This window comes from Phragmites australis, chromosome 6, assembly GCF_958298935.1.
Source record: "Phragmites australis chromosome 6, lpPhrAust1.1, whole genome shotgun sequence".
Classification (NCBI taxonomy): domain Eukaryota; kingdom Viridiplantae; phylum Streptophyta; class Magnoliopsida; order Poales; family Poaceae; genus Phragmites; species Phragmites australis.
Window position 1 is genome coordinate 33,376,000 of NC_084926.1, and position 26,928 is coordinate 33,402,927.

The 26,928-nt window shown below is 44.3% G+C and overlaps 1 protein-coding gene across 2 annotated transcripts; it reads left to right on the forward strand.

Moving 5' to 3' along the window:
- Nucleotides 1-729: 729 nt before the first annotated feature.
- LOC133922259 (uncharacterized protein At4g37920) lies at nucleotides 730-6,102 on the forward strand. Of its 2 annotated transcripts, XR_009910429.1 has the most exons (8): nucleotides 730-1,008; nucleotides 3,124-3,527; nucleotides 3,659-3,830; nucleotides 4,543-4,787; nucleotides 4,917-5,104; nucleotides 5,184-5,381; nucleotides 5,709-5,812; nucleotides 5,906-6,102. XR_009910429.1 is itself a non-coding variant. In XM_062367503.1 (6 exons), the coding sequence occupies exons 1-6, from the start codon at nucleotides 861-863 to the stop codon at nucleotides 5,341-5,343; spliced, it is 1,317 nt and encodes a 438-aa protein (XP_062223487.1). In that variant the 5' UTR covers nucleotides 731-860; the 3' UTR covers nucleotides 5,344-5,676. The 2 variants fall into 2 exon arrangements, 1 of the variants encoding a protein (XP_062223487.1); XM_062367503.1 differs by lacking the exons at nucleotides 5,709-5,812; nucleotides 5,906-6,102 and having other exon boundaries at nucleotides 731-1,008; nucleotides 5,184-5,676.
- Nucleotides 6,103-26,928: the final 20,826 nt, after the last annotated feature.

Genomic DNA, 26,928 nt, shown 5'->3' on the forward strand with positions numbered 1-26,928 from the left:
GGGTTTTGCTAGAACACATCCGACCCAAAACCTAATTTCTTAAACCTGATCGGACCTCGAAATAGATATCAGGTGCAAAACAGCCCCCGACCCTGGCCCAGTGTGGACCTGACTGCTGGAGCGAGAGGGCCGACCAGCCCAGGGCATCAACGGTCACCGTTGAGGGCGTGCAGGCGAGCTGGCACGGTGGCAGAGGGCACGAGCGAGTGAGGCAGAGCAGACAGGTGATATTATCGTAGAGTAATATCTAGGGATGCAAGTTTGTATTTCTTGGATCATTGAGTTGACCCAAAACTTAAAAAATAACCTAAATATTCACTCACACCTAATTAAATTTAGGAAAAATAACTAAGTGATGACCCAAACTACCCATTAGGTATCCACTTGTATCCCTAGTAATATCTTAAGAATTTCTTAAATAGGGAGCTTTTTTATTTTTATATTTCAAAAAAAAATCCAAAACTAGACGGCTATTAAAAAAATGAAAAATAGGATACTGTCGTACGTTTGAATTTTTTGGTGAAATAGGCGAAAATAACTTATTTTTGCAAATTTTGTCAAACGAACGTCCAGTTTTCTAATTTCTGGATTTTTGAAATATAAAAATAAATAAAAAATTTCAAACAGGCTCATTCTCAATTCACCGAACCATTCGGCCCATTGATGCCCCTAAAGCTGGCCCAGCCCAACCCTATCTCCGATCAGGAGGAAGCACGCACGCACGCGTCCGAGCCCGAGGACGCCGTGGAGCACGCACCGCGCCACCGTGGCCGCCCGTCGAGCAAGCGCCCACGCCGTGCGCCGCAGCCACTCCTTCCTAAAACCCTAGCAAGCCAAACGCCCACCTCATCCTCGCTGCCATGGCGATGCCCACAGCCTCCTCCTCCTCCTGCCAAGCGCCGCCCGCTGGCCTCCCGCTCCTCACCTCCCCTGGCGCCCGCGCCCGCGCCCTCAGCCGTTGCCACCTCCATTTCCGCCTCCGTGGCGCCGCCTCAGCCGTTTCCACAGGTGAGGACGCTGCCGTCGCCTCCCGCCGCTTCCTGGATGCTTCTTTCCAGATTAATGACCAGAGACGGGATGGGGGTTCTTGGATTTTGGTGGCGGCGGGCTGGGCTAGAGAGATGCTAGCTCCGCCGCTCCGGTCGCCACCGCTCTTTATCTGCTGCTAACCACTTGGAGGCGGGACGCTGTGCGATTCCTCTTATCCTCCAACCTCGCCGTGCGATTCCTCTGCTCCCGGATTTGGGTCCGTCCTGAAGGATCGGTTCGTTTTGGGTTCGCCCTGAAGGACGGGGAGATCTGGAAAGGGGGTCTAGCTTATGGTCTTAATTCGACTGCTAAATCAACTTGACCTAGCTGATTCTTGCTCTTCCCTATTGCTGAATGGAAAGATTACAAGGAGTTTGGTCTTTGTTTTGGTGGTATACACTAGTAGAACAACACTCTTCATTCTGATGTAGGTGCTGTGATTACTTCTGATGTTGTGTTCATTTGGAATGGATAAATTGGTGGTACAACATAGTCATGACATGTGAGGGAACAAAAAAAATAATGATGATGATGATGGCATGTATTTGTGCGCACCAGGGTCAAACATTTCGTTTGTTTTCTCCCTGAGACCTAAGCCTTTTGTCCAAAATCATCACTCTCTCCAAATTTTCTTTGAATTTTCTGGTATTTTCAACTACAGGCTATATTTGATACCAAGTAAGACTGGAAAGAGTGCACAGTAGCATATACTCACTAGGATGAATAGTGCACCTGGCACTGGTCCCCGCTGGTGACTGCCAGCATGGATTTGAACCCGGGCACACAATGTAACTAATTAGTGCAAAGGCATAGCTGATATGTAGTTTAAGAATGTATGAATAAGTTAAGTAGTCTAATATCAGCTGGCCTTAGTTGCTTGCCCCATTTGTACAATGTGTTTAACTTGAAAGGTTCTTTTGAAAGCTTACATCAAATGAAGATCATCGGATGATTATTCGCCTCTGAAATCAACAGAACAAAATGCAAGAGTTTACTTTGCCAGAAACTTCTAGGGAGAGATTTTTAGTTCATCATTGAAATACGAGTGTTATGAAATCTCCTGATATCTAGATGCCAGGTTTTCCTTCTGGGTCATTTTCTCCTCTTCTTTTGTGGATCAAGCTTGTGTTTGTTCCACTTGAGTTACTTCATAATGCCCAACCTGTAATAGATTACGTATTCTGTGACACCATAATTTCTCTGTTATTATTTAGGGGTCATGTTTTCTGCATTTTCTTCAATTAGTTTGAAGTTTGCAATCGAGCCTGCAATTTTTGCTGTAATTTCTGTTTTCTTTAGCAAATTGTATGGAAATTTTGATAATTGTCAATGACTAATGGAAATGTTTGTGTTGAGCATTGTAGCCAATTACTAACGTGATTGAAATCAAATCTAATTGCATTTTAGTATCATTGTTTTATAGAAACAGTTAGTTCTAGATTATACTATGATCTATTTAATGTCTTCCATAGTATATTTACGTTCTATAATTTATTGAATTGCTCTCGGGTGCTGTAGTGGGCTAGTGGATTTTTGTCAACATCTATTTATTTCAGGTGCTGTAGTGGCATCTCGTCTAGTGTGATCTTTTGCTCAGGGCATATCAATTGTCCAAGACCTTCACAGTTTCGTTTGGTTTACTTGTAGGTGTGCAACTGCTCCGTAATTTCCGAAGCTGACATATTCTGAAAGTTTTGTTAAAAGTTCCTATAGAGAATGCCACATAGACTTCTTTCAACCTTGTGTGTTTGTGATGATCAAGCAGTGCAAGTAATCTAGCTTGTAGCAGTTTTAGCCTTTTAGGCCCTTGAAGCTACTTTCTCTACCAGTCAAAGGGCAGATCTTTATACCAGCCTCTTCGCTATTGACCCTTGTCACCTTCTTTAACATTTGTGGGATGAATCATTCCGACCAGTTTCTTGTGATGCGAGCCTACTATGCATCCACAATTCACTTGGTATTGCGACGATCTGTATTTGGGTTTATCTAATTGACTTGAAATCTTGAATTCATGAAGTTCCATATGTCTCGTCCTCTGTTTATTCTTTAAAGTTTTATCTGTATTCGATAACATACTATTTTTCTTGATCTCAGGTCATCTGTTTCTTGGTCGTCCCCAAGCACAATGCTCTTCTATTGCAGCAGTTGGTGATGTGGCAGCTGCGCCCGATGTTTGTACAGAAACCATGCCATCAAACAGTGGATATCCAGATAGTTCTATGGGTGCTTCGTCTCATGAAGTTGAATCAGAAAGGGCTGGCAAGATGAACCAAAAGTCTAGAGAAAACAACAAAATGGTTAAAATCAGTGACAAGTTAATAGGTGTATTCATGGTTGATAAGCCTACACCAACAGATTGGAGAAAATTACTAGCGTTTAGCAGGGAATGGGACAACATAAGACCGCATTTCTTTAAGCGCTGTCAGGAACGAGCAGATGCAGAATCAAACCCTGAGATGAAGCACAGTCTTCTTAGACTTGGTAGAAAACTGAAAGAGGTATCATGGTAGATGCGCAATCATCATATTATCTTGTCTTGCAAACGCTGGCTCACTTTTCCACCTGATTATTCAATTTAGAATTCTTCACAACAGATCTTAATTTAGTTTGCGCCCCCTCCCTTTTTCAGATAGATGAGGATGTAAAAAGGCATAATGAACTACTTGAAGTAGTAAAATCTACACCATCTGATGAAATTGGTGCTATTGTTGCTAATCGACGTAAAGATTTCACAGTGGAATTCTTCAACCACCTTTATTATGTTGCGGAGTCTTATCATGATGACCCTGAAAAGCAAACTGGTGAGGCATACATGAGAACTCAACTATTATGTTGGCAAACTTCGTTATGTTTTCCTTGCATAGTCTCTTATTTTTGCATTAAACGATTTTAAACCCCTTTCAATTATATTGTCTTCCCTGTTCTCCCCTATGTACCACTTATTCACATATCTAAGTAACAGAAACATACCAACATGGAGTCTTTAGTAGTGTGCTGATTCCTAATATTATAAATAGAATGGAGACAATCAGACTTCTTGATGCTTTTGGTGCTACACTACATATCTTAATTTGTTGATGAAATAGAGTTGTGTCTGTTGTACAATTCTTAGCACCTGAAGTGAGTTGGGTCTGTTGTACAATCTTAAACACCTGAAGTAGTATTCATTTCTAGAATATATTTGGTTAATCTGCACTGTTATAATTAGGCCCTGCCAAATTAACGGTATATATTCTTCTCTTTTTCTCTGGATCAATGAAGAATTTGTTGGCATTTTTCTTTTTCCGATTCAGGAATTATTATGGTACCTTCAGTCTCTTCAGTTGTTTATAGGTGTATATGCACTGCACAAGTGCCGCTCTGTGATCTGAAGATAAAATTATACGCTCTTCTGTTCGGCTTATTGAATTATACTCTCTTCTGTTCGGCTTATTGAATTATACTCTCTTCTGTTCGGCTTATTGAATTCTCCTGATTCATTATTTTATATATCTTGGCATTTTTTGTGTGTAGAGTTGGCAAAGCTTGGAAATGTTTGTGTAGATGCCCTACAAGCTCACGATGATACATCTGGGGGTCTTGAAGCTTTGAATGCAGCCGAATTGAAGTTAAAAGATATACTTAATTCGCCTTCGGTAGATGCTGCTTGCAGAAAGATTGATGACTTGGCTGAGAAGAAGGAACTGGACTCTGCATTAGTGTTAATGCTTTCTAAAGCATGGTCAGCTGCAAAGGGTACAGACATCACCAAATCGGAGGTAAAATTGTCATAGCACTCAGCAAACATGTGAACTCTAGACCTGCAATACCTTTTGTGCTTCTCTCATATCTGTGTTTAATGTCCAAGTTAATCTATGACTGTTCCTGATCCGTCAAACATTCCACAGGCAAAGGACATAATGTTTCATCTATACATGACTGCGGTGGCCAATCTCCAGAGACAGATGCCGAAGGATATCAGAATACTGAAGCATCTTATAATGATAGAGGATCCAGAAGAACGGTTGAGTGCACTGAATGACGCTTTTACTCCTGGTCCTGAACTTCAAGGGGACAATGTTGATACATTATACACGTAAGTATTATTGGCGCTTCAGTGAGGACTTTGTGACTGTCCTTTCTGTTATTTTCATGTTGCTTCTTCTGGATTGCAGGAGTCCAGAGGCGTTGCACACTTGGGCCAGAGCTATAGTTGATGCATATTATAAAAGCAGAGAAGGCACTCTCCTTAGGCAAGCAAGAGACTTGATGAACCCTAAAATCATCAGGAGAGTCGAAGAGATAGTGAAGATAATAAAGGATAAATACCTTTAAGTTTCGATCATCTGAAAATTGGAGTAGGGCAATTGCTGGTATGGAGAAGGGCAATACCTCATATATGAAATGCAGATTGTTGTGACTTAATACAGTGCAAAGGCAATTGTAGCATGTGATATATCAATGTAGCTTTCACTTAGATTTATCTCTTTCTTTTTCAGTTACATATTGGGGTAGTATCCACGTCTTGGATATGCTAAACAGTGTTTGTAATTCATTTGACTAGTATAGATTTTGTTAAAAAAATTTATCAGAAGTCATATTTATGTGCCCAAATGTCCTTGTTGAGCTAGTTGATAATATCAAATAATTGTCCGGATCCTGCTGACCTGAATCATGTTGGACTTTTTTTTGCTTTACAGTACAGCAAATGTTTCTACACATGGTTGAGCTGAACATAGTACCTGGTTGTTCCTGATGTGAACTGTTGTACTACCTATGTAGTATAGTCAACAAAGATTGAGAAGTGGGTGCATCTAACAAAAATTTCTTAATATGTTTTGTTTCTTCATATTCCGTTACATTCTTATGGATGAAAAATGTTTTTATCTGCTTGCAGTTGTAGAAGATAGATTTTCCAGACTCCAATGGAGTAGAAGCCTCAAACTCTGAACTGGTATTCTATCACACGGCCAAGTAGCGTTATCCTCGATGCATATTGTATTAATTAGAGATCTGTTAGAAACCTAATTTTACATTATTTAATGTCATGTCACCTTTTATCTTCCAATATCAAATTCCTCTAGTCTTGTTTGATGTTTCTTGTTATCCCCTGTATAATGTGGTTGACGTTTGGGACAAGCTGATACGTACATTTACTTGCCAGGATGAACTACTGTACTTTTCATGCAAAGGTCACTGCAAATAAATTATTGCACGCAAAATGAAAACTTCAACTTGCTGTTAAATTCCAAACGAGTTAACCCAGAATATGCTGATTCCACCGGCAAATCCAAATCAACCACAGAAACGTTTAGTTTCTTTTGGTTTTTACTGTTTTACAATTGAGATGATTGCACCGCTTGGACCACTCCGTCCAAAGTTTAACAAATTTCCGCATAATCATACTCGCTTAAAACGCGAGAGTTGTATAGGATACAGTGGCTAGAAAATGAGTTTTACCACCAGTATATGTATGTTTGAATCGCATTTCTGCAAAGTTTTCTGCGTTCCAAGTTGAAGCTTTGCTTGACCCAGTGCCGAATCTTGCCAAGGAAGGGCTGCTCCTGCTCAATCATTTACTTTCTGATCCATAGAAAGCGAGAGCGAGCACCGGCTGCTGTTGCGAAGTCAAAAAGGATTTTATCCACGAAAGGCTAGGCACGATGCTGCACACGCTGCCCCCAGAATGCATCGTCAGCTTTCGGAGCACAGTGGTAATTCACAGTTGATTGCGATCGGTCGCGAACTTTTATTTCTGCCTGCCCTGGGCATAGTAGTTGAGAGGACTACGAAAGTTGAAAACCTAGGGCTCCACGATGCATGGTATGAGCACCGTTGATTTCTCGAGACACACATGGATGCTCCACGATTGGATCCTCAACGTTGAGTTGTCGTTCGAACGTTAATTTCCTTGTTTAATTACGAGTGACGATCGATCAAAATATATATACAGCTGCATTTTTTAATGATAATGCGTCTCTGCCGACGATATTTTATGCTTATTTGTTTTAATGGCAGCTCCACTGTTCTTAATTAGGGGCAGCATTTGTGTAGAGTTTCAAGAGATAAGTTTTGTAAGTGGAAAAGGAAAAAAGATGAACAGCGAAGGAAAAATATATCTGTGCTACGCCAAACCAACTAATTTTGGACGTACACCTATATCAGATCCTATATCGTCAGAGTGCAATGCAAAATCGCCCAACGTTGTCTCCTAGTTCTTGACAATGTAGTCAGGGGTGTCCCTGTCGCCTTGGCCTGCAGCCGGCCAACTTGTGCCCTCCTCCCTCCATCGTCTCCCTCCCGCTACAGGACACCTTCGAAGGAGAAGCAAGTCCCCGCCCACGTGAATCACTTTATCCCGGCCCTTCCTTCAACACTTTTAAGCGAATCTGCCCTGCCGCATTGCAGTATAAATGTTACCGCACTTTTGTCGGGTGGGCACCAAGCACTGAACAGCAAACCTGAACGCGACGGGTGGCGCGTCGGCCAGCGGGCGTGCACATGCATGCAGTGGACAGTGCCGACGACGATGAGGCCAGACGAGGCTCTCAACTTCCACGTCGCCGCGGCAACACTGTGGTACATGTGCTACGCCGACACCGGTCATCACCATCGGCACCATGATGCTGCTTCACTTAAACTACTGATATGTGTTTGTATATTGTAATAAAAATATAATATTAGATACAGTAATATTAAATATAAAATTAAGTATAAAGATATAGATACGTTATGGAACACTGTCGAACGAATACGTTATGAGTGATATTATAGTTTTATTTTAGATATAATAAAAAAAGAAAAATAGATTATCTGTAACAATGTAGGGAAGTTGGAGAATAAGAATAGATAAAAAAAATGTATAGATTGTTTAAATTTTATTACTTTTATTATATAGAAGAAGAGTAAAGAGAAGAGGTGATATGAGAATAGCTCGTATTTTATAACTAGAGATTAAGAACATCTCAACCACATCGGATTGGATTTGAGACTACGTGGAGGGGCGGAGGGCAGGAAAGGGAGTCGATGAGAGCTAGTCGCTCACGCACTCAGTTCAGTCTCCCACGCTCCTCTGGCCCACCATGTGCAATCTCTCTCCTGTCTTCCTTCTTTTGTCGAGTGAGCAGGCGCAACAGCAAGCCTGAGCAAGACGGGTGGCAAGCATCGCACACTTTCGGTGCAGCGAACAACCACGCCGCCGCCACCGCTGACGAAGATATGAGCTATGCGTTCGTCACCGCACACGCACACGCACACACAGTGAGACTGACACGGACGAGACGAGGCTCCGAACTTTCATGTCGGGGTTCGAGAGGGATCGAGATGCATGCCCGGCGCCGCAGCGACACCGTAGACTGTAGGAGCACGTGCGACGCCGGCCGACACGGATCAGTACCATCCTGGACGCCTAGGTAGATTAACGGATGCAGGTCAGAGCCTGCCGGAGACTGAAGCTCACGGTAATGGCGGACAGCAGGGGCGATGTGATCCCGATCCCGATCCCGACGCAGCAGGGACGAGACGATGGATGTTTGGTCGGCCCGACATTGTAGTACCTGATGGATGGATGGATGGATGGATGGACCGTGTCATCTTTCTTGAATCCCGCTTCCGCCAATACTTGCTCGTTTAGTCGTTTACCGTTCCTACTGAGCATCACAAAATAATCATTTTTTCAAAAGTCTCGAAAAAGGGGAATCAATTTTTTAAAGAAGTCGTTAAGTAGGAGAACAGGGACGGGGCACCATTTTACGAGCGTCCGTCTAAGGAATCCACCCCTTCCTCCTCACACGGTTGCAAAGTTTATACTTCAGCTAAAAATCCTCCCTTCTAAACCCAATTCAGAGTCTGTGATGAACATTTTCTCGGATTTTAAATTTTGGTGAAAGGAAAACAAGTTCACAAATCTTAGACGGTGACTTAGAACATAGTTTATTCATAACTTCTGATGAAAGTTTAGTATTTTCTTAATTAGAAGCTCAGGATGCTCAAAGCATACAAGTTACCACGTATGCACATCATCACGATTTCCGGGGGATTGGGAATGGGGGTAGTCACTACCCTATCGTCTACCCTGAGCAAGGGTATGAACTATTCACTCAAGCATGTCAATTTGTTCAGAGAGGAGTTGAATTGGAGTGAGCGCCCCTCACATCACTCCCACTACCACTCACCATTGCTGAAATTGGATTCCCCCCCAATTCAACGGCGAACGCCCCAAACTCTGGAGGAAGCGTTGCGAGTCCTACTTCTAGGTCTTTGGGCTGGAACATGAGTTTTGGGTAAGTGTGGCTATGATGCACTGTAGTGGGGGAGTGGCGAGATGCTTGGAGAATGTCAATTTACGTTTAGATCGGCTAGATTGGGAAGAGTTTTGTGAGAAAGTGAATGGTAAATTTGGGAGGGATGAGTTCATTCTGACCTTGCATTAGTTCTTTCAGTATAAGCAGATAGGGATGGTCGGGAAGTATGTGGAGAAATTCGATGAGATGATGCACGCCATGCTGGCTCATCAATCATAGTGGGAGTCGATGTTCTTCGTGTTGCGATTTGTAGATGGGTTGAAGGAAGAGATCAGGGGAGCGGTACTGTTACATCAACCCAAAGAGTTGGATACTGTTGTTTCCTTGGCTTTGTTGTAGATGGAGGTGCTGGACATGGCGAGGCGTAGGGATTCACGGCAGGTTGAACCAGGGGCTGCTGCAGTTCGTGGCACAATGCGCCTGAGTAATCCATTGCCGCCACTGCTGAATCAGACAGGATTGCGACCGACGGCCTAGGTGGAGGAACATAGAGGCACGGAAGGCGTGCGGGCCGCTGGTGAGGCAAAGGAATGGCTCACAGCATTCCGAGCATATGGCAAGGCGAGAGGACAATACTACACATCCAGTGAGAAGTGGACGGGGCGAGATCATCGATGCTCGCCTACTGTTCAGTTGCACATGGTGTAGGAACTGCTCAGTATGCTGACTGGCGATGCGGAGGAAGCGGCTAAAGAGCAAGAGGGGACAGAGTCGAGTGACGAGTATTTGATGAGCATCTCCAGAGAAGCAGTAGTTGGAACGGAGTCAGTGAGGACCATGAGCCTGCAAGAGCTGATTCAGTGCTAACAAGTCACGATGCTTGTGGATCCAGGAAGCTCGAATAGCTTCATCAGCGAGGAGGTTGCGGGGTATCTGGAAGGAGATTCTAGGGCACTCAGGCCTATCTGAGCATGCATCACTGATGGTGGAGTGTTGACATGCAACCGAGAATTCCCCAACTGTGAGTGGTGGGTTGGAGGTGAAACCTTCCGCACCACACTGAAGGTTCTCCCATTGGCTAGGTATGATGTCATCCTGGGAAATGATTGGCTTGAGAGATATACTCCAATGGAAGCACGGGTGAAAATAGGTGGTGTTCGAACATCTGGGAAGGAATGTGCGTTACAAGGAGTGGTGCCCAATTTCTATGAATGTGTTGTGCTGACTAGCACTCAAATGGAAGGACCGAAGAATCATTGTGCTATTGCTCAACTGGTTCAGTTGTGTGCCCTGAACATCAAAAGGAGACGAGCTGACAATGCCCAAGGAAATACAACAGTTGATACAACGGTTTCAAGATTTGTTCCAGGAGCCATCCAAGTTGCCGCCATCGTGCCAATTTGATCATTCAATTTTGTTGTTACCTGGGGCTCAACCAGTCAATTTGCGTCTGTATCGCTACTCTCCCGTGTAGAAGGACGAGATTGAGTCGCAAGTGAAGGAGATGTGGTGACAAGGGGTGATCCAGTTGAGCTCGAGCCTATTTGCGTCGCCCGTGTTGCTTGTGCAGAAGAAATATGTCATGTGGCGGTTCTGTGTGGATTGTCGCCACTTAAATGCAATCACTATCAAGAATTGTTTCCCATTGCCAGACGTTGATGAGCTGCTGGATGAGCTAGCTAAGGCCGTGTGCTTTTCTTGGTTGGGTCTACAGGCAGGCTACCACAAAATACGGATGCGCTCTGATGATGAACACAAGATGGCGTTCAAAACCCTCCATGGCCACTACGAATTCAAGGTGATGTCCTATGGTTTCATGGGAGACCCAGCGAGGTTCCAAGGTACCATGAATTTGATCCCGGCACCACTGCTATGGAAGGGTGTGCTAGTGTTCATCAACGATATCCTCATCTATAGCAGTACCTGGGATCAACATCTGGCATTGCTCGAACAAGTGTTTGTGGTTCTACGAGTGCATCAATTGAAGGTGAAACACGTAAAATGCTCATTTGCTAGAAGGAAGCTAACATTCTTGGGCCATGTGATTGGCGGTGGGTAGGTGGCTACCGATGAGAAGAATGTCTAAGCTGTGCGGAAATGACCGGTATAAATGAATGTCAGGGAAGTAAGAGGATTCCTAGGATTGGTGGGATATTACCTCAAGTTTGTGTGTGGGTTTGGTGAAATCAGTAGGCCTCTGGCGAATCTACTAAAGAATAACATCATTTTTTTCTGGACAGCCAATGTAGAAGCCTCTTTCCTGGCCACACCTATGCTCGCCTTGCCTAACTTTGACAAGCAGTTTGTGATTGAGGCAGATGCGTTGGACAAGGGAGTCAGCGCGGTACTAATGCAGGAAAAGCATCCAATAGAGTTTCTTAGCAAGGCTCTGAGCCTACGAACGCGATGTCTGTTGACTTATGAAAAGGAGAGTCTCACGATTTTGATGGTGGTTGAGCAGTGGAAGCCCCATCTTCAGCACGCCGAATTCTTGATTCGGATGAATCAGCAGAGCATAGTGCATCTGGAATGGCAAAGGATCAGTACCTTATGGCAACATAAGCTTATGACAAAATTGATTGGGCTACAATACCAATTAGTGCACAAGAAAGGGGTTGAGAACAGGGGAGCAGATGCACGGTCCTGTTGTCGACAAGAACCTAACGAAGAGTAGTTGCTGGTGGTGTTAACTTGCGTACCTGCGTGGGTGGAGGCAATAAAGGCAAGGTACATGGTCGATGCTCATGCTGAATTGTTGCATGTTGACCAAATTGAAGTCAAAGTCAAAGGAAGTTGTGTAATATACATCGAAGGATGGAGTGATTTGCTATAAGGGTTGTATTTGGGCATGGAACAGTCTAGCGGTTCATTGCGAATTACTAGACGCCCTGCACTCGGGCATGGTGGATGGACATTCAGGAGTGAAGGCCACTTATCTACGTGACAAACAACTCTTCACGTGGCCAGTCATGAAGAAGGTGATGATTCAATATGTGGAGGCTTGCAGAGTTTGCAAACAGGCCAAGCCTGTGCATGTCAGATACCCAGGGCTTCTATAACCCCTTCTAGTGCTGGAATAACACACTTGGCAGATTGTCACGCTGGACTTCATCGAAGGTTTGCCGACCTTTAACCGATCCAATTATGTCCTAGTAGTTGTTGATAAGTTTTCCAAATACGTGCATTTCGTGCCCCTATGTCACCCATTCATTGATATGCATGTGGTGCAAGCATATGTGAATCAAATTTGTCGTCTGCATGGACTGTCACGGTTGATTATCTCCGAATGTGATCGGATTTTCACTAGGTCAATGTGAGGGAGCTGTTTCAACTGGCAAGCACACAACTTTGGATGAGTACGTCATATCACCCAGAGATGGACGGTTAGACGAAGAGGGTAAACCAGTTCTTTGAGACTTATCTTTGGTATTTTGTGCATGCGTGCCCTCGCAAATGGAGTGCTTGGCTGTCGCTCGCTGAATTCTGGTACCACACTTCTTATCATAACGCTCGGATGAACTCCATTCAAGGTCTTCTATGGTCGTCCTCCGCAACAGTTTAGAATTGTGGATTTATCTATGTGCTCAGTGCCAGATGAGGCCAATTGGATCCAATGACGGGAGCTCATGACAGGGCTGGTGTGGCAACATATGATTTGTGCCCAATAGAGGATGAAGCACTATGCAGACAAGAAGTGCTTTGTCCGATCGTTTGAAGTGGGAGAATGGGTGTATCTAAAAATTCAGACCTCGGTCGCCAACCGTGCTAACCATAAGCTAGCCTTCCGCTATTTCGGACCCTTTCAGGTGTTGCATCGCATGAGATTAGTGGCGTACAAGCTGGAGCTACCCGAGGGGTGCCAGATTCATCCTGTGGTGCACATGTCACAACTGACTGCACCCATCGGAGAGCTATGCTGGAGAACTTTCGGTGATCCCTGAAGAGCTTTCAGAGACTCAGGTGCCTGAAGAAATCCTGGACCAGTGGTTGTACAAGAAGGGATCCACGGCGGCAGCCAAGGTGCATGTCTGTTGGATGGGCTTGCCGTAAACTCTAGTGACATGGGAAGACCTCGAGGCCTTAAGGCATTGCTTTTTGAAGGTGCCGGCTTGGGGACAAGCCATTCCTGACAGAGGGAGGGATGTTAACACTGAAGTGTCGGAGGTGGAAGAAGGCGTTAAGATGGATCAGGTCATGGATGGACTGAGGCGAGGGGAGCGCACCAAGAGGCTCAGTAGTAGATACAACCTAGAGGAGTGAGTGTTGATGCTAGCGAGCATGGGTGCATGCATGCGTGCGTGTGTGAGGGGTTTTAACGTTGAGTTGTAGCCAGCAGAAGAGACGAGAATGATGAACTCACTTGAGTCTAAAACTTCCTCCTTAGAATTCCCCTAATCATACCCCCAATTCTCCATTTCCTAGTCTAGATCGATTGTTCTTGTGACAGTCATGCTCGCTATTACTTTATGATCAAGCTCATCGTGATGTGGTTCTATATGATCACTGAAAATATTAGTTTTCAATTTATATATGTTCGCTATCTTTTATGTATTAACAAGGTCTTCTAAAAGTTTAAGCGGATTGTCCATGTATTCCAACAATATGCATCAGTTTCAGTTTGTGTTTCAAAGAAAATATCGAAGGGCGAGACTTCAACTTCCATCCATTTCTGAACAGTTGATACGCTGAGTGATGCCTACTTTTTTATTTACAAAAATCTGTAATGTAATTATTTCAACCATGCAGCCAAGATATTTTGTAAAAGAAAACATGTTGACTTATCACTTAATCTGAAAAATTCGAATTCTTTTTCTATGTGTAACCATCTCAAAATTTGTGTAAAATCTATGGCATGGTTGGTATCCCCTTAAGGCTGGTATCTCATAGTCTGACAGTTATGCTATGACTCCATCCATGGATTTACCAAGGACTAACAATAAGGGGGTTATGATAACTGAGGAATGGAACCAGAAAATTGAACCATGCCAGTATTTACAACATGTTTGGGTCAATGTGTATGGAGTTCCATATGAAACACATTCTTACTTGCCACTATGTGATGTGGGCTCAGTTCTAGGTGCGACCCAGAAGGTAGATATGGTTTATCTTAAAAGGATAGGGGTGGTTTGCATTTGTGTGGCAGTGACTGATGTCAACAAGATCCCATATGCCATTTGTATTGTAGTGGATGACGCAATATATGAAATTTTCTTTAAGGTTGATAAGGTGTTGCCAACTGATAAGTCAGGTGTTGATCCTGATGAAGGAAAGGGCCATGATGAAGATACCCAGCAAGAAGAGGAAGAGAAAGGGCATGATGACTATGAAAACAAGAGGCCTAAGAGCAATGACAATCAAGGGAGTACATCAAGTGCACCATCCAATGGACAACCTGCTGCAGATAATGATACGTTGCCTAAACAAGCGACTCTGAATGCGAAAATTCATTCCATGGTTAACAGTATAATGGACAATGTCGTGGATGAGCTTCTCATGAGCATAGCTGATAAGGTGATTGCTGAAGATGAGGATGTAGAGATCACAAGCAATGATGAGCACAACTCAGCACTTGTGGAAGAGATCAATGACAAGTTGTCGAAGGATGCTGCTGAGTGTACAGATTACACCACGAATTTTGTGCTACAAGTTGGTATGTCCTTTTTTTGCAAGAGCAAGGGGTCTCTTTGGTGTCGACAGAAGGTGTGGGTGGCAAACTATCGGACACGCAGCCAATACCACACTCACCCGTGATGGGGCCGAAGGGGGCACATGTTGGTGTGCTTCCTGGTGAGGGGGGTGAGCTACATGGCATGGGTTTGTCGATCGCTCACTCGCCCCGCACGGACGCTCACTAGCCGTTCAAGGTGCTACGAATGATTCCTAACTACAGCGTCACACAAGGCCGCATTGTGCTGGTGAGGAGTGTGGGTGGCCTGGCGCGGGACTGTTGGCAATGCAATTGCCTCAAGCGGAAGGTCGTTGGCCGTCGGAGGTGCTGCAGGAGATTCGTGACTGCAAGGCCGTAGGTGGTTGTGCTGATGATGATGAGGAGGGTGAGCGGCTAGGCAAGGGATTGCTAGCTGTTAACTCATCCTTGTCGATTGTGGTGTCAGGTGCTGTCTGCTGGTCCCCCGGATAGCTGCTAGAAATTTGTGGCCGCACGGAGGAGCAGCTCTCGACGCACTGTATGACTGCTACTACAAGGCCATGCACGACCATGCATGTTAAGTTCAAGGCCAACCCACCAATGGGCATGGCTGTGGGAAGTGTGACTATCACGGGCCTCGATCAGGGCAAGCCGAACTGTGGCAAGGATCGGCTATAGAGGCGACGAACATGTTGCCGGCTCTCAATCTCATAGAGAGTGCTAGGAATTTAGAAGCGGCTAAGAAGCTGCTAGTTGCAGCATCACCTTTGATGGTTGCAGATGAGGCATCAATAGCCATGGCTTTAGAATTGCAGTAAGGCGGCAGCTTCAGGAACGACCATGGAGTTGAAGGCAACGAGAAGTTCTCATTGTACCAAGTTGATCACTACTCCAAGGCAGCAGGGTATCACTGATGATGCCATGCTGAATGAGGTTAATGATCAGTTGAACAAAGCACATGTCTTAAGCGATTTTCTCGGCCTTCCTCGACATGTGTTACAGGCTCTTTCCAAACAAAATGGTATACAAGCCAATATGACTAATGTGGCAGTGGCGGAGGCGCTTCATGCACTTGACACTTTGGTGGGGATTGATAGGATATCTATGATGAAGAACAAGACAAATGTGCAGAGTGTGATTGCCTCAGAGGTGGCTAATATTACAACCATTCCTGAGGGTGATAAATCGAACAAAAGGACTAGCAAGAGGACAACAACACAGGGTGATGAGGATCATGGCGGCAAAGAGGAACTTAGATGATGGTATATCTAACAACTCCTTTGTTACTTTGCCTTTTGATAATATTAGCTCCAACATAATAAACCTAGGTGTATCTATGGGTAGAGATAATAGTAATATTATGAACTCTGTTATTTCTATTAAATATATTCAAGTAGATCGCCTTATAGTTGCTGCTAAAAAAAATCTAGTACTATAGGTAATAATCATAATGCTAAGATTCCTCCTCGCTCTGCTAATTTTGAGGATGAGGATGATATGGATGGACTTGATGTGCACCTCAGTCACATATGCTGTGATTTAACTGAGGTTCTCAATGATGAGAGTTTAGATTAAATATGTTGTGATCTAAATGCAGTGCCAAGGAAGAAAAGTCCATTTCTACAAAAAGAAAAGGAAAAATTGAACACCCTCCCAAAATGTCAAATACCCCATCAAAATTAGTTATCTAATGAAATGAATCTATTGGAATAGCAGTGGTTGGGAGACTTGGCTAAATACAACTTTATTTTGAATACTGTAAAAGAATAACACCTAGATTTCCTTGTCATTATGGGGACAGGTAGAAGTGCCTTTCATGCATCAACCCTTAGACAGTTATGTGGAGGGATAGAGCTCTTGTGGCATATTATGCCTCCGCGAGGTCGATCTGGTGGAATGCTTATCAGAGTCAATACAACAATTTTGATATTGGCTCTATTGTTGAAGGAAATTTTTATTCTAAGTTCCATCTAAAAAACAAAGAGGATGGTTTCGCATGGGTTTTATATGCGGTATACGGACCAGCCCAAGATGAGTCCAAATCTTATTTTTTAGCAGAAATGACTCATGTATGTAGTGCTGAAACCCACCCAATATTGATCAAGGGAGAGGGATTTCAACATTATGAGGAAACCGGAGGATAAGAATAATGATAACTTGGATCCACACTGGCCCCGTTTATTCAATGCCGTAATTGAAACAGTGGATTTACGGGAGATCGAGATGAAAGGTCACCAATATACATGGGCTAATGACCTTGATCCTCCAACCTTCGAGAAACTTAATAGGGTACTTGTCGAGGGTTAATCTCTGACAATTTGTCCAAGGTATACCGGTTGATGGGAGCGTGATCAATGTTTGCTACGGGTGTGTTTGTATATGGATGATGAACTCAAGAACACAAGGGGTTATCCAAGTTCAGGCCTCCCGTGGGATAACAGCCATATGTCCTGTGTATTTTCTTAAGATGGGGATCAACTTGGTTATAGAAAGAGTTTCGTGCCTTACAAGCCTGATCCTCCCTCCTTTATATAGTAGGAGGAAAGGCGTATATACAAATAGTACATGTCAGAACTATGGCAATCTCATTCCTACCAAAAACCCCTACTACGAGGCCATCATTACGGAGAGTGGGCATGCTCGATCCGCCTGGTCGTCTTGTGTGTCCTATCCCATCATCCGCACATCATCATGTCCACTTGCGAGACCATCGCACCTGCCTGCAGGGCCGTCCTGTAGCATTAATTGCTATAGGACGGGCTACTACACCACTGTGTCGGTCAAGACTTTGCTCGCCAAAAGGAGGTGCCTGGGGAAGGAGAACACTTGAGTGGATAGCATTAAACGAGATTAAATTGGTTATGTGAATACCTACCCTACGACTAGCAAGGGTTGGCCATGGGGTTTCCCTCCACGATTAGGGGACTGGTCGCGCAGGCCCTGCTAGACGTGCGTGCCGGAGTCAGCATTTGATAATATCTACTACCAACAGGCCTTTGCTAGTGTGGGCCCAAAGAACAGTTGACCCCCTATTTTCTACATCGACAATAGCCCTCAAGCTCCCCTGGGGATGAGGGAGACTAAGTGGTTTTGCCACGTGGCCGTGGTCTGGTCGTATCATTTGGGCCCTAGGTGAATATAAGTTTCAGCCCAGGGGTTAGCTGTCGATGCCACCCCCTCACGTGGTTGGCTCAAGAAACCGCTTCTTGAGGGGAGGATAAATGTCCAGAGAGAGAAAGATGTAAGTGGGAGAGAATCTTAGGAGAGAGAAACATTAACTGCCATCGGACCCGAGAGAATTTTGGTTCCCCATGCGTGGCCCTTCGAATTTTGAAACGGGTGGACTCCGTGACAGTTGGGATATCGCGCAAACCCTATAAATTAGAAAGCTAAATGTTCCCCATGACCTTTTGCCAATATCTCCTAGCCTCCACACCTTCACACCTAGAGACCCTTGTTTTTGTCGCCGTTTGTGCCTCTATTGTCCCCTCCGCCGTATTCCAATGGCATCGTGCCCAGGCAAGGAACCAGACTTTTCCAAGTCCAAGTGTACCGCAGCAAGGATGAAGCAAATGTGTGACAACCATCAACTCCCTCGTCGCTTGTTTTCAAGGTACCACCCTAGGGAGGACGTCCCTGCTCCTTGCGACCGGGAAATCGTGATGTTCGTTTCCTTCTTCTTGGCCGACCTCGTTCCTTCCTTTTCCGAGTTCTTCACCACCATCATTTCTTTGTATGATATCTACCACCTCCATCTCAACCTCAATTCCATCATCATGCTGAGTGTATTTTCTCATATGTGCGAGAATTTCATTGGGTTCGAGTCGTGCCTCAACCTCTTCATGTTCTTCTACACTACCAGGTTACAGACTAGGCCGGCCACCGGGAGCTGCGGATTTCACCTCCATGATGGCGTCGTGGGCTCCTACCTCGAGATGGGCCTCAAGTCATCATGGTCGGGCTGGAGAGAGGAATGGTTCTATCTTGCGATAGAAGATTCCTTGGACAACATTCTCATTCCGAGCCGACCGAAATAGACCACCGAGCACTGGGGGAGCGCTCCCGCGGCAACTTCAGAATTGCTGGTTCTTGTGGCATGGGTTAAGCGGCTTGCGGATGCCAAGCTGTCGGGGTTGGACATTGTCTGTGACTACATCAAATGCTAGTTGTGCCCTTTGCGGAGGAGAGCATATCTGGCATCCAAGTACACCAGGAGCGATGACATCACCCGGGAGAGCTCCGCATGTAATACCGCAGTCGCATCCTGAGTCTTTTTTTGTTTTAGCTATGCGGCATCTTAAGTATCCCCCTCTTACCCAGATCTCCCTGACGAGGTCATTGATTCATGAGTTAAATTCCTAATGGTGGCCGCCCTGAGGAAGGGTGGCCCTCTGTGTGATGCTCCTCCGCTATGTGATCTCCCTTCGTCAGAGAGGGCTGTGTCGCTGCAGGGTCTCCCCAAGGTCAACATCCTGCATATAGTGATTGATGAGGTCATGGAGGTCTTCCGGGAAATCAACTCCGGTGCCCACCTAACCCCTCCATTGCCCAGTACCACTTTGGTCGGTAATCAACTTGGTCATGGTGATGATCGAGCTTCTCGAAGCCGGATATCGACCATGGGTGAAGGTCCTGCGTGCGGTGCCAGTCAATAAAGGGTTAACCAACCTTGCCCCAACTGAACTTGCTCTAACCAGGTCTATGTCCGCATTGACAAGAACCGCCCCGACCAGAGTCGCTCCAATAAGGCCTGTACCGACTAGGTCCACCCCAACTAGACCCACCCCGACCAGACTACTGCTGGCCAATGCTATGCGTCAGTGAGGAAGAGAGCGGCGGAGGACTCTACTTTCGTGGAAGCATCCAAACGCGCCCATGGGACACCAATCACAGGCAGTTTCATGAGGACAAAGCTCGTGCTCACCCCTCCGCCCACGCGGTAAGCTTTTTGCTTAGTCTTAGGTGCTCTGATTTATCTTTTCTTTCTTGACTCTATAATTTGTTGCCGCTGCAGGTCCTCAACCCCCCCCCCCTCATAGACCCCGGTCGTAACTCCTCCTACACCTCAAAGATGCTCCAGCCCCCAGCCTCTAGTAGCTATGATGCCAGGAGCACTGGCCATGGCTTCTACGCTTGTGGGGCCGGTCGTGAAGCCAGCTCCAGCCTCTGAACTGCTTTCCTTGGTTACCAACCTCCCTGCCTCCATTCGAAGACTGATCACTAAGAAGGTGGTGGCGGACAGCAGGTGAGCCGAGCTGGAGAGGTTGGTGGCCAAAGAGAAGGAGGTGAGGTGCTTACTTCAACAGAAAAATGCCAAGCTTCGATAGGAAATGATGCGCTCATTACTGAATGTTCTCAGCTCAAGGAGGGTGAGCGAAAGACCCGTGGTATTCTTGAGGAATCCTTTAAGATGATTCGGTGAACCTTGAGGAGCATCGGGCTGGACGTCCCCAACCCTAAGGACAATAGGGCCACTCAAGGCTGGGCCTACGCCATCTATGTTCTGTCGGAGAGGTTTGCCTAGCTCCTGGACATCTTGGCGGTGAGGACCTCGGAGGACGTGATAACAGCGACAACAGCTGCAACGGCGTACGTTCTCAAGTGCTACCGCTATCGCGACCCAACTTCAACCTCGAGACCATCCGAGAAGAGGTTGTGACCGCTGGTCCCACAACCATGGAGGGGCTGGAGGCAGAGTGCCAAGGGTCAGCGGATTTCGTAGGGTCTATCTTCCAGGTGGAGACCATTGAGGAGGCCGTAGAAGAAGAGTCAACCTCGAACTATAATTTAGGCTTGCATTATGTATGAATGAAGCTTTTGATTTCTCTGATGAGCTTGTGTTGCTTCTATGGTCATAGAGCCCAAGAATTGTCTACCCCTCATGCTTGCTCTAAGCCCTCAACCATGCCTGTTGATAGCGCCGATGACCAACGTAGTCTGGAAGCAGTGGCTGAGTGCAAGCTTAGGTTTAAGGTCAAGCAAGAGATCCTGCAAGGTGATATTCGAGGTGCGTTGACCCTATCACCATTAAGCCACGTGTAGTCCCAGCTAGCCAAATGAGACTTCGACCAGCTGACTCCTGTATGGTTCTGGCACTTGTTTCCTAACCAACTTATCGGGAGGAGCTGTTGGCGGTAAAGAGAGACTTAGATCAAGTGATGAGGGAGGATGACCAATGGCGGGTGCGTTTCTATAACTGCCTCAGTCATACGTTCACCCCCTTTGACTCACTGCTCTGGGCCACCGGTATTTAGATCCGCCCACTTCTGGAGAAGTTGTAGCTAGTCATGTCGACTTGTTCTTGGTGGCCTCCGACGAGGTGGCTGTGCTCGAGCAGAGGCTATGTAGGAACATCAGCGATCACTTGTTTGTGACCACAATCCATGGCACCTACCTTTCCTTTGCTTGTGTTAGCGAGCACTTCCCTGACCTAGACCTTGTTCCAGCGATCTCTGAAGGTTTCGTCAATGTCTGGAAGACCACAGAGGAGCTTCACGACCTTACGGGGGACTTTTCTTTTTGCGACTCAATCTTTGCTTTAGTTCGACTGATTTGACCCCCAAAGGGGCATCTTCAAAACCTAGGGATACTGTAAAAAAAACCATTAGAAACAGCCCTCGGGCATTACCCCAGCGGTTATTTTGTAATACAAGGACATGCTTTTATGCAAACTTTCCCTGTCTTCATGTGGCAAGTAGATTTTGAGTGTTTCTTACATTTAGGAGGGACCAAGGATTTCTATACCACTCGCTAACTAGGTTCATGGCGCATAGGATAACCCTTGGCATGACAAGCCCTTCGGTGGCGACTAGCGCTCAACCTGAGTTAGGACTTGTGGCTTCAAGGTTGTTACCCCCATCTGCCCATATCCTTGAAACTACGCGAGTGGTTAATTGAATCCCCACTCAAATGGTTCGATACTCACCATATGAGCAAACAGGCAAAATAACTAGTAGCATGGAAAAATAGGAAAAAAAGACTATAACCTAAACTGCTCGAAAGCCCCTGACTGCCTGATCGGCAAAAAAGATACGAACAGGCAGTCAAGCCTCAGAAACAAAAAAACTTACAAGTCAGCAGGAGACTATTCCTTTTTGGGAAATCTTGCAAAACAAAGAGTCTAGTTTTTTGAATTGGAAAAACTTACAAGCCATGTTCCACGCTTGTCCAGAAGATCATGCAAAATAGGAAAACAAGCCCGTTTTCAAGCAGCTCTAGACATAGAACTTGTGCGACTGGGCTAATGTTCCAAGGGTTGTGCAATTCACAGCCGTCCTCCATGGCTAATTTGACCACACCAAGTCGGGTGACATCGACCACCTTGTAGGGTCCCTCCCACTTAGGGGAGAGCTTATTTCGGCCTGCTTTATTCTAGACTTTCCTAAGGACGAGGTCACCTACGACTAGTGTCCATTCCCGTACCCTGTGATCGTGGTAGCGTATGAGGCTTTGCTGATATCGGGCTGCTCTAATTAGAGAGCGATTGCGAAACTCTTCGATCAGGTTTTTGTCATCGTCTTATTATATCATCTGGTCATCGTCCGAGTAGTTGGTCATTCGAGGAGACTGAACGGTGATTCCGGATGGGAGCATTGCCTCCGCGCCAAAGACCAGGAAGAAAGGGGTTTTAGACGTAGCCCTGCTGGGAGTCATTCTCAATGACCAGAGCAATGTGGGTAATTCGTCCATCCAGCGTCTAGAATAGCTCTTAAGCCAATCGAAGACTCGGGTCCGCCTGATCGTCTTATGCATCCTGCCCCATCAGCCGCATGTCGTCACGCCCACTTGATAGACCGTCACACCCGCTTGCAGGGCTGTCCCGTAGTATTAATTGCTATGGGACAGGCCACTGCACCACTATGCCAGCCACGACTTCGCTTGCCGAAAGGAGGTGCCTGGGGAAGAAAAACACTTGAATGGGTAGCATTAAATGAGATTAGACTGGTTAGGTGAATACCTTTCCTACGACCAGCAAGGGCTGGTCATGGGGTTTCCCTCCGTGATCAGGGGACTAGTCGCACAAGCCCTACCAGACATACGTGCTGGAGCCAGCCTTTGATAATATCTACTACCAGTGAGCCTTTGCTGGTGTGGGCCCAAAGAATAGGGGAACCCTCTATTCTTTACATTGACAGTACTGATGAGTACTGAGTAGGAACCTAAATATTCAAAGGTCTCCGTCGAGGCTATGTATAGGGTAAGATCGGACCACACTCCGTTATTGCTCAATACAGGAGATCTCTTTTACTATGGAAAACAACATCCTTTCAAATTTGAATTAGGATGGTTAATTTGAGATGATTGTTAATATTTGGCAAAAAGAACATCAGGGAACAATTGCCATTGAAGTATGGCAAAATAAAAATAGATCCCTTAGACAATATTTGAGGGGTTGGGCCAAACATATTGCTGGGATCTTGAAGAAAGAAAAGAAACAGCTAACCAATAAAATAGATGAGCTCAATAAGAAGACGGAAACAATTTCCTTATCACCAAATGAGGTGACTTTCAAACATTATCTCAATGAGAGACTCGCACATCTATTGAGAGTAGAAGAGCTCAAATGGTACCAATGTGCCAAAGTGAAAGAGCTACTTGAGGGTGATAATAATACCAAGTACTTCCAACTTGTAGCTAGTGGTAAGCACCAGAAACAACGGATATACAAATTAGAAGATGAGAATGGCTCCTATATTAGGGCAGCTAAACTCAAAAAGTATATCACCAAATATTACAAGGGGTTATTTGGAAAGCCATAGCATAATAATTTTGTAATAGATGAGTCAATTAAAAATGACATACCCCAAGTGAGTGAGAAAGAAAATGCAATCCTCACTGTAATTTTCCAGATGGAGCATAACAAGGCTCCTGGCCTAGATGGCTTCTCGGCTGAATTTTATCAAGTCTTCTGGGAAGTGATCAAGGGTGATCTCATGAATTTGTTATCTAATTTCCATCAAGGGAGACTGGCTATATACAACCTTAATTTTGGTGTCATAACACTTCCTAAACAAAGCGCTGAAAATTCAAGAGTATCATCCCATTTTTCTACTAAATATTAGCTTTAAAATATTCACCAAAGTTGGCACTAACAGAATAGGTACAGTGGTGGAAAAAGTAATAAGACCCACACATACTACTTCTATGCCAGGTCGAAATATAATGGAGAGAGTAATAATTTTACATGAAACCATCCATGAATTGCATAGGAAGAAGCAAAATGACATAATCTTGAAAATTGACTTTGAGAAAGCCTATGATTAGATTAAATGGTCCTTCATACAACAATCTTTACGAGTGAAGGGTTTCTCAACACAATTTGTGGGTGGATCTGAAGCTTTGTTTCCGGAGGACATGCAGGAATCAAGATAAATGATGAGGTTGGCCCCTACTTCTAAACGAACAAATGACTGTGACAAGGAGACCCCCTTTTCCCTATTGTTTTTAATATTGTAGCAGATATCTGGCAATATTAATATCAAGAGCCAAAAGTGACAGCCAAAATAGAGTGGTTCCACATTTGGTAGATGATGGACTGTCAATACTACAATACGTTGATGACACTATCATATTTATGGACCATAATATAAACAGGCAAAGAATACGAAACTTCTTCTATATGTTTTCGAATAACTCTTGGGGTTGAAAATAAACTTCTATAAAAATAAGTTGTTTTATTATGGAGAAGAAAAGAAATGTGAAGAACTATATGCACAATTATTTTGGTGTGATATTGGTACACATCCATTTAAATACCTTGGCATTCCAATGCATTATAGAAAGCTGCGAAATAGCGATTGGAAGGGGGTTGAGAAAAGATTTGAGCGCAAGTTGAGCAGTTGGAAAGGGATGATGATGTCAGTTGGGGCAGATTAGTCCTCCTAAATTCTGTCTTAAGCAACCTCCCTGTGTTTATGATGTCATTTTTGAAATCCCTTGTGGTGTCCTAAAGAGACTGGATTATCTACTGTCTAGATTCTTTTGGCAAGGTGATAATCACAAGAAAAAATATAGATTAGCATCATGGGATATTCTTTGCCAACCAAAGGACCAGGGTGGATTGGGTATTCTAACCTCTCGGTCAAGAATATATGCCTCCTCAACAAATGGCTTTTTAAGCTCATTACTGAGGACAGGGTTTGGCAACAACTGTTCAGAAACAAGTATCTAGGTTCCAAAGCGCCCACACATGCACAGAGCAAACCAAATGATTCACATTTCTGGTCTGGCCTTATGAAGATAAAAAAATAATTCCTCAAATGGTGTTCTTTTCAGGTACATTATGGGAGCCATACTCGATTATGGAATGATACTTGGTTGGGCAATATTCCATTAAGCATTCAATTGCCATCTCTGTATAATGCTGCGAGGCACAAGCAAACCACAGCCGCGGAAGTAATGAGAAGTATACCTCTTAATTTATCTTTCCTGTGACCAATTGTGGGTGATAAACTAATTGAATGACAAAATTTAACTTTACAATTAGCTCACACAAATCTATCTAACGAGATATATAGGTTCAAGTGGGCTCTAAAGGGAAATGGATTATTTTCAGTCCAATCCATGTATAAGCAAATAATGAATCAACCTATTATGAATTCCCACAAGTGGCTATGGTAATTGAAACTCCCTTTAAAGATAAAGATATTCCTATGGTATATAGGTCGTTGGGTTATTTTGACCAAAGATAATTTGGCAAAAAAAATTGGGATGGTAGTCCAAAGTGCTACTTTTGCAATCACAATGAAAGCATACATCATCTCTTTTTTAAATGTTCCCCGGCCATGATCATCTAGTATATTGTCATAATAGCTTTGTGTATTAATAGACCTAGGAATATTGCTCATATGGTAGGCAATTGGTTACAGGAGGTGGGAACAAATAAAAAGAAAAGAACCTTGATTGGGGTAGCCGCCATTTTTTGAGCTATCTAATTTTGTCTTAATGATATTGTGTTTAATAAAAAAACAAATATGCTATTTATGCAAGCAATTTTTACGGGAACTTACTGATTAAGGTTCTAGAGACTACTACAAAAGGAGGATCAAAGAGAAGATGTATTGAATGTGTGCCACACTCTGGAGATGGTGATAATGGAAATCTTCGTAAAGCATAAGTGGTAATGTAGTTACAGAGTAGATGCTTCATGATGCTTTTTTACTATACTTTATCTCTTTATTGTTGCTAGCTTTTAGCCAAAATATTGTAATAATGATGGTAGCTGTATGCATCTCAGATGCAAAAAAAAAAAAAAAATAGAATGTTATCCATTTTCTAAAAAAAAATGTGACACTAAATGCAAAATATCTTAATAAAATTGTATGTTTTCAGACATAAAAAGTGCAATTCACCATACATGTTTTTATATAGGTTGATTTGGAGTATGAACCTTTTTGTTCCCTCTGTTCTACCTCTGAAACCCTCCCTGATAAATGGAGGTAAAATGGGGGATGTTGCAAGGCATGAAACTAAGTCTAGTCACAGTCACGCCATCGTAAATTTTTCTTGTCTACATCTTCTCCATGGCAAACAAGATACCAATACTACATCAAAGTCTCACCCGTTTTGGCGTTTTCTTGTTCATTACAGCCTAGTGGCAGTAGCAGTAGTAGCCTACTAGGCAGCAAGGCAGCTTGCAGCGGCCGGCTTTGTCGTCAGCTCGTCAGCCCGAACTGCATGCGTCACCACCCATGGACGGAAGCACCCGTCGAAAAATACAAGCATCCGATAGGCACAGACCCGACGTTGACAAATTGTTCATAGTATCAAACGCAAGACGTCGTTTTAGACACATCTTTGGTACACCTAAACACACATAGATATTGTCAATATGCAATTGATCCCTATCCTTGTAGTTGATTAGTTAATACTATTTGTGTATTTTCATCTAGGCTAGAATGCTAGGCACAACTGTAAACTATTAGGACATGTTTTATAATTGAAAGACTGTTCAAATTTGAATAATGGGAGGTGATGAATTGTATAAAGACAAATGTACGGATCTTGTTGCGAGGAACCGGTGTAAGTCAA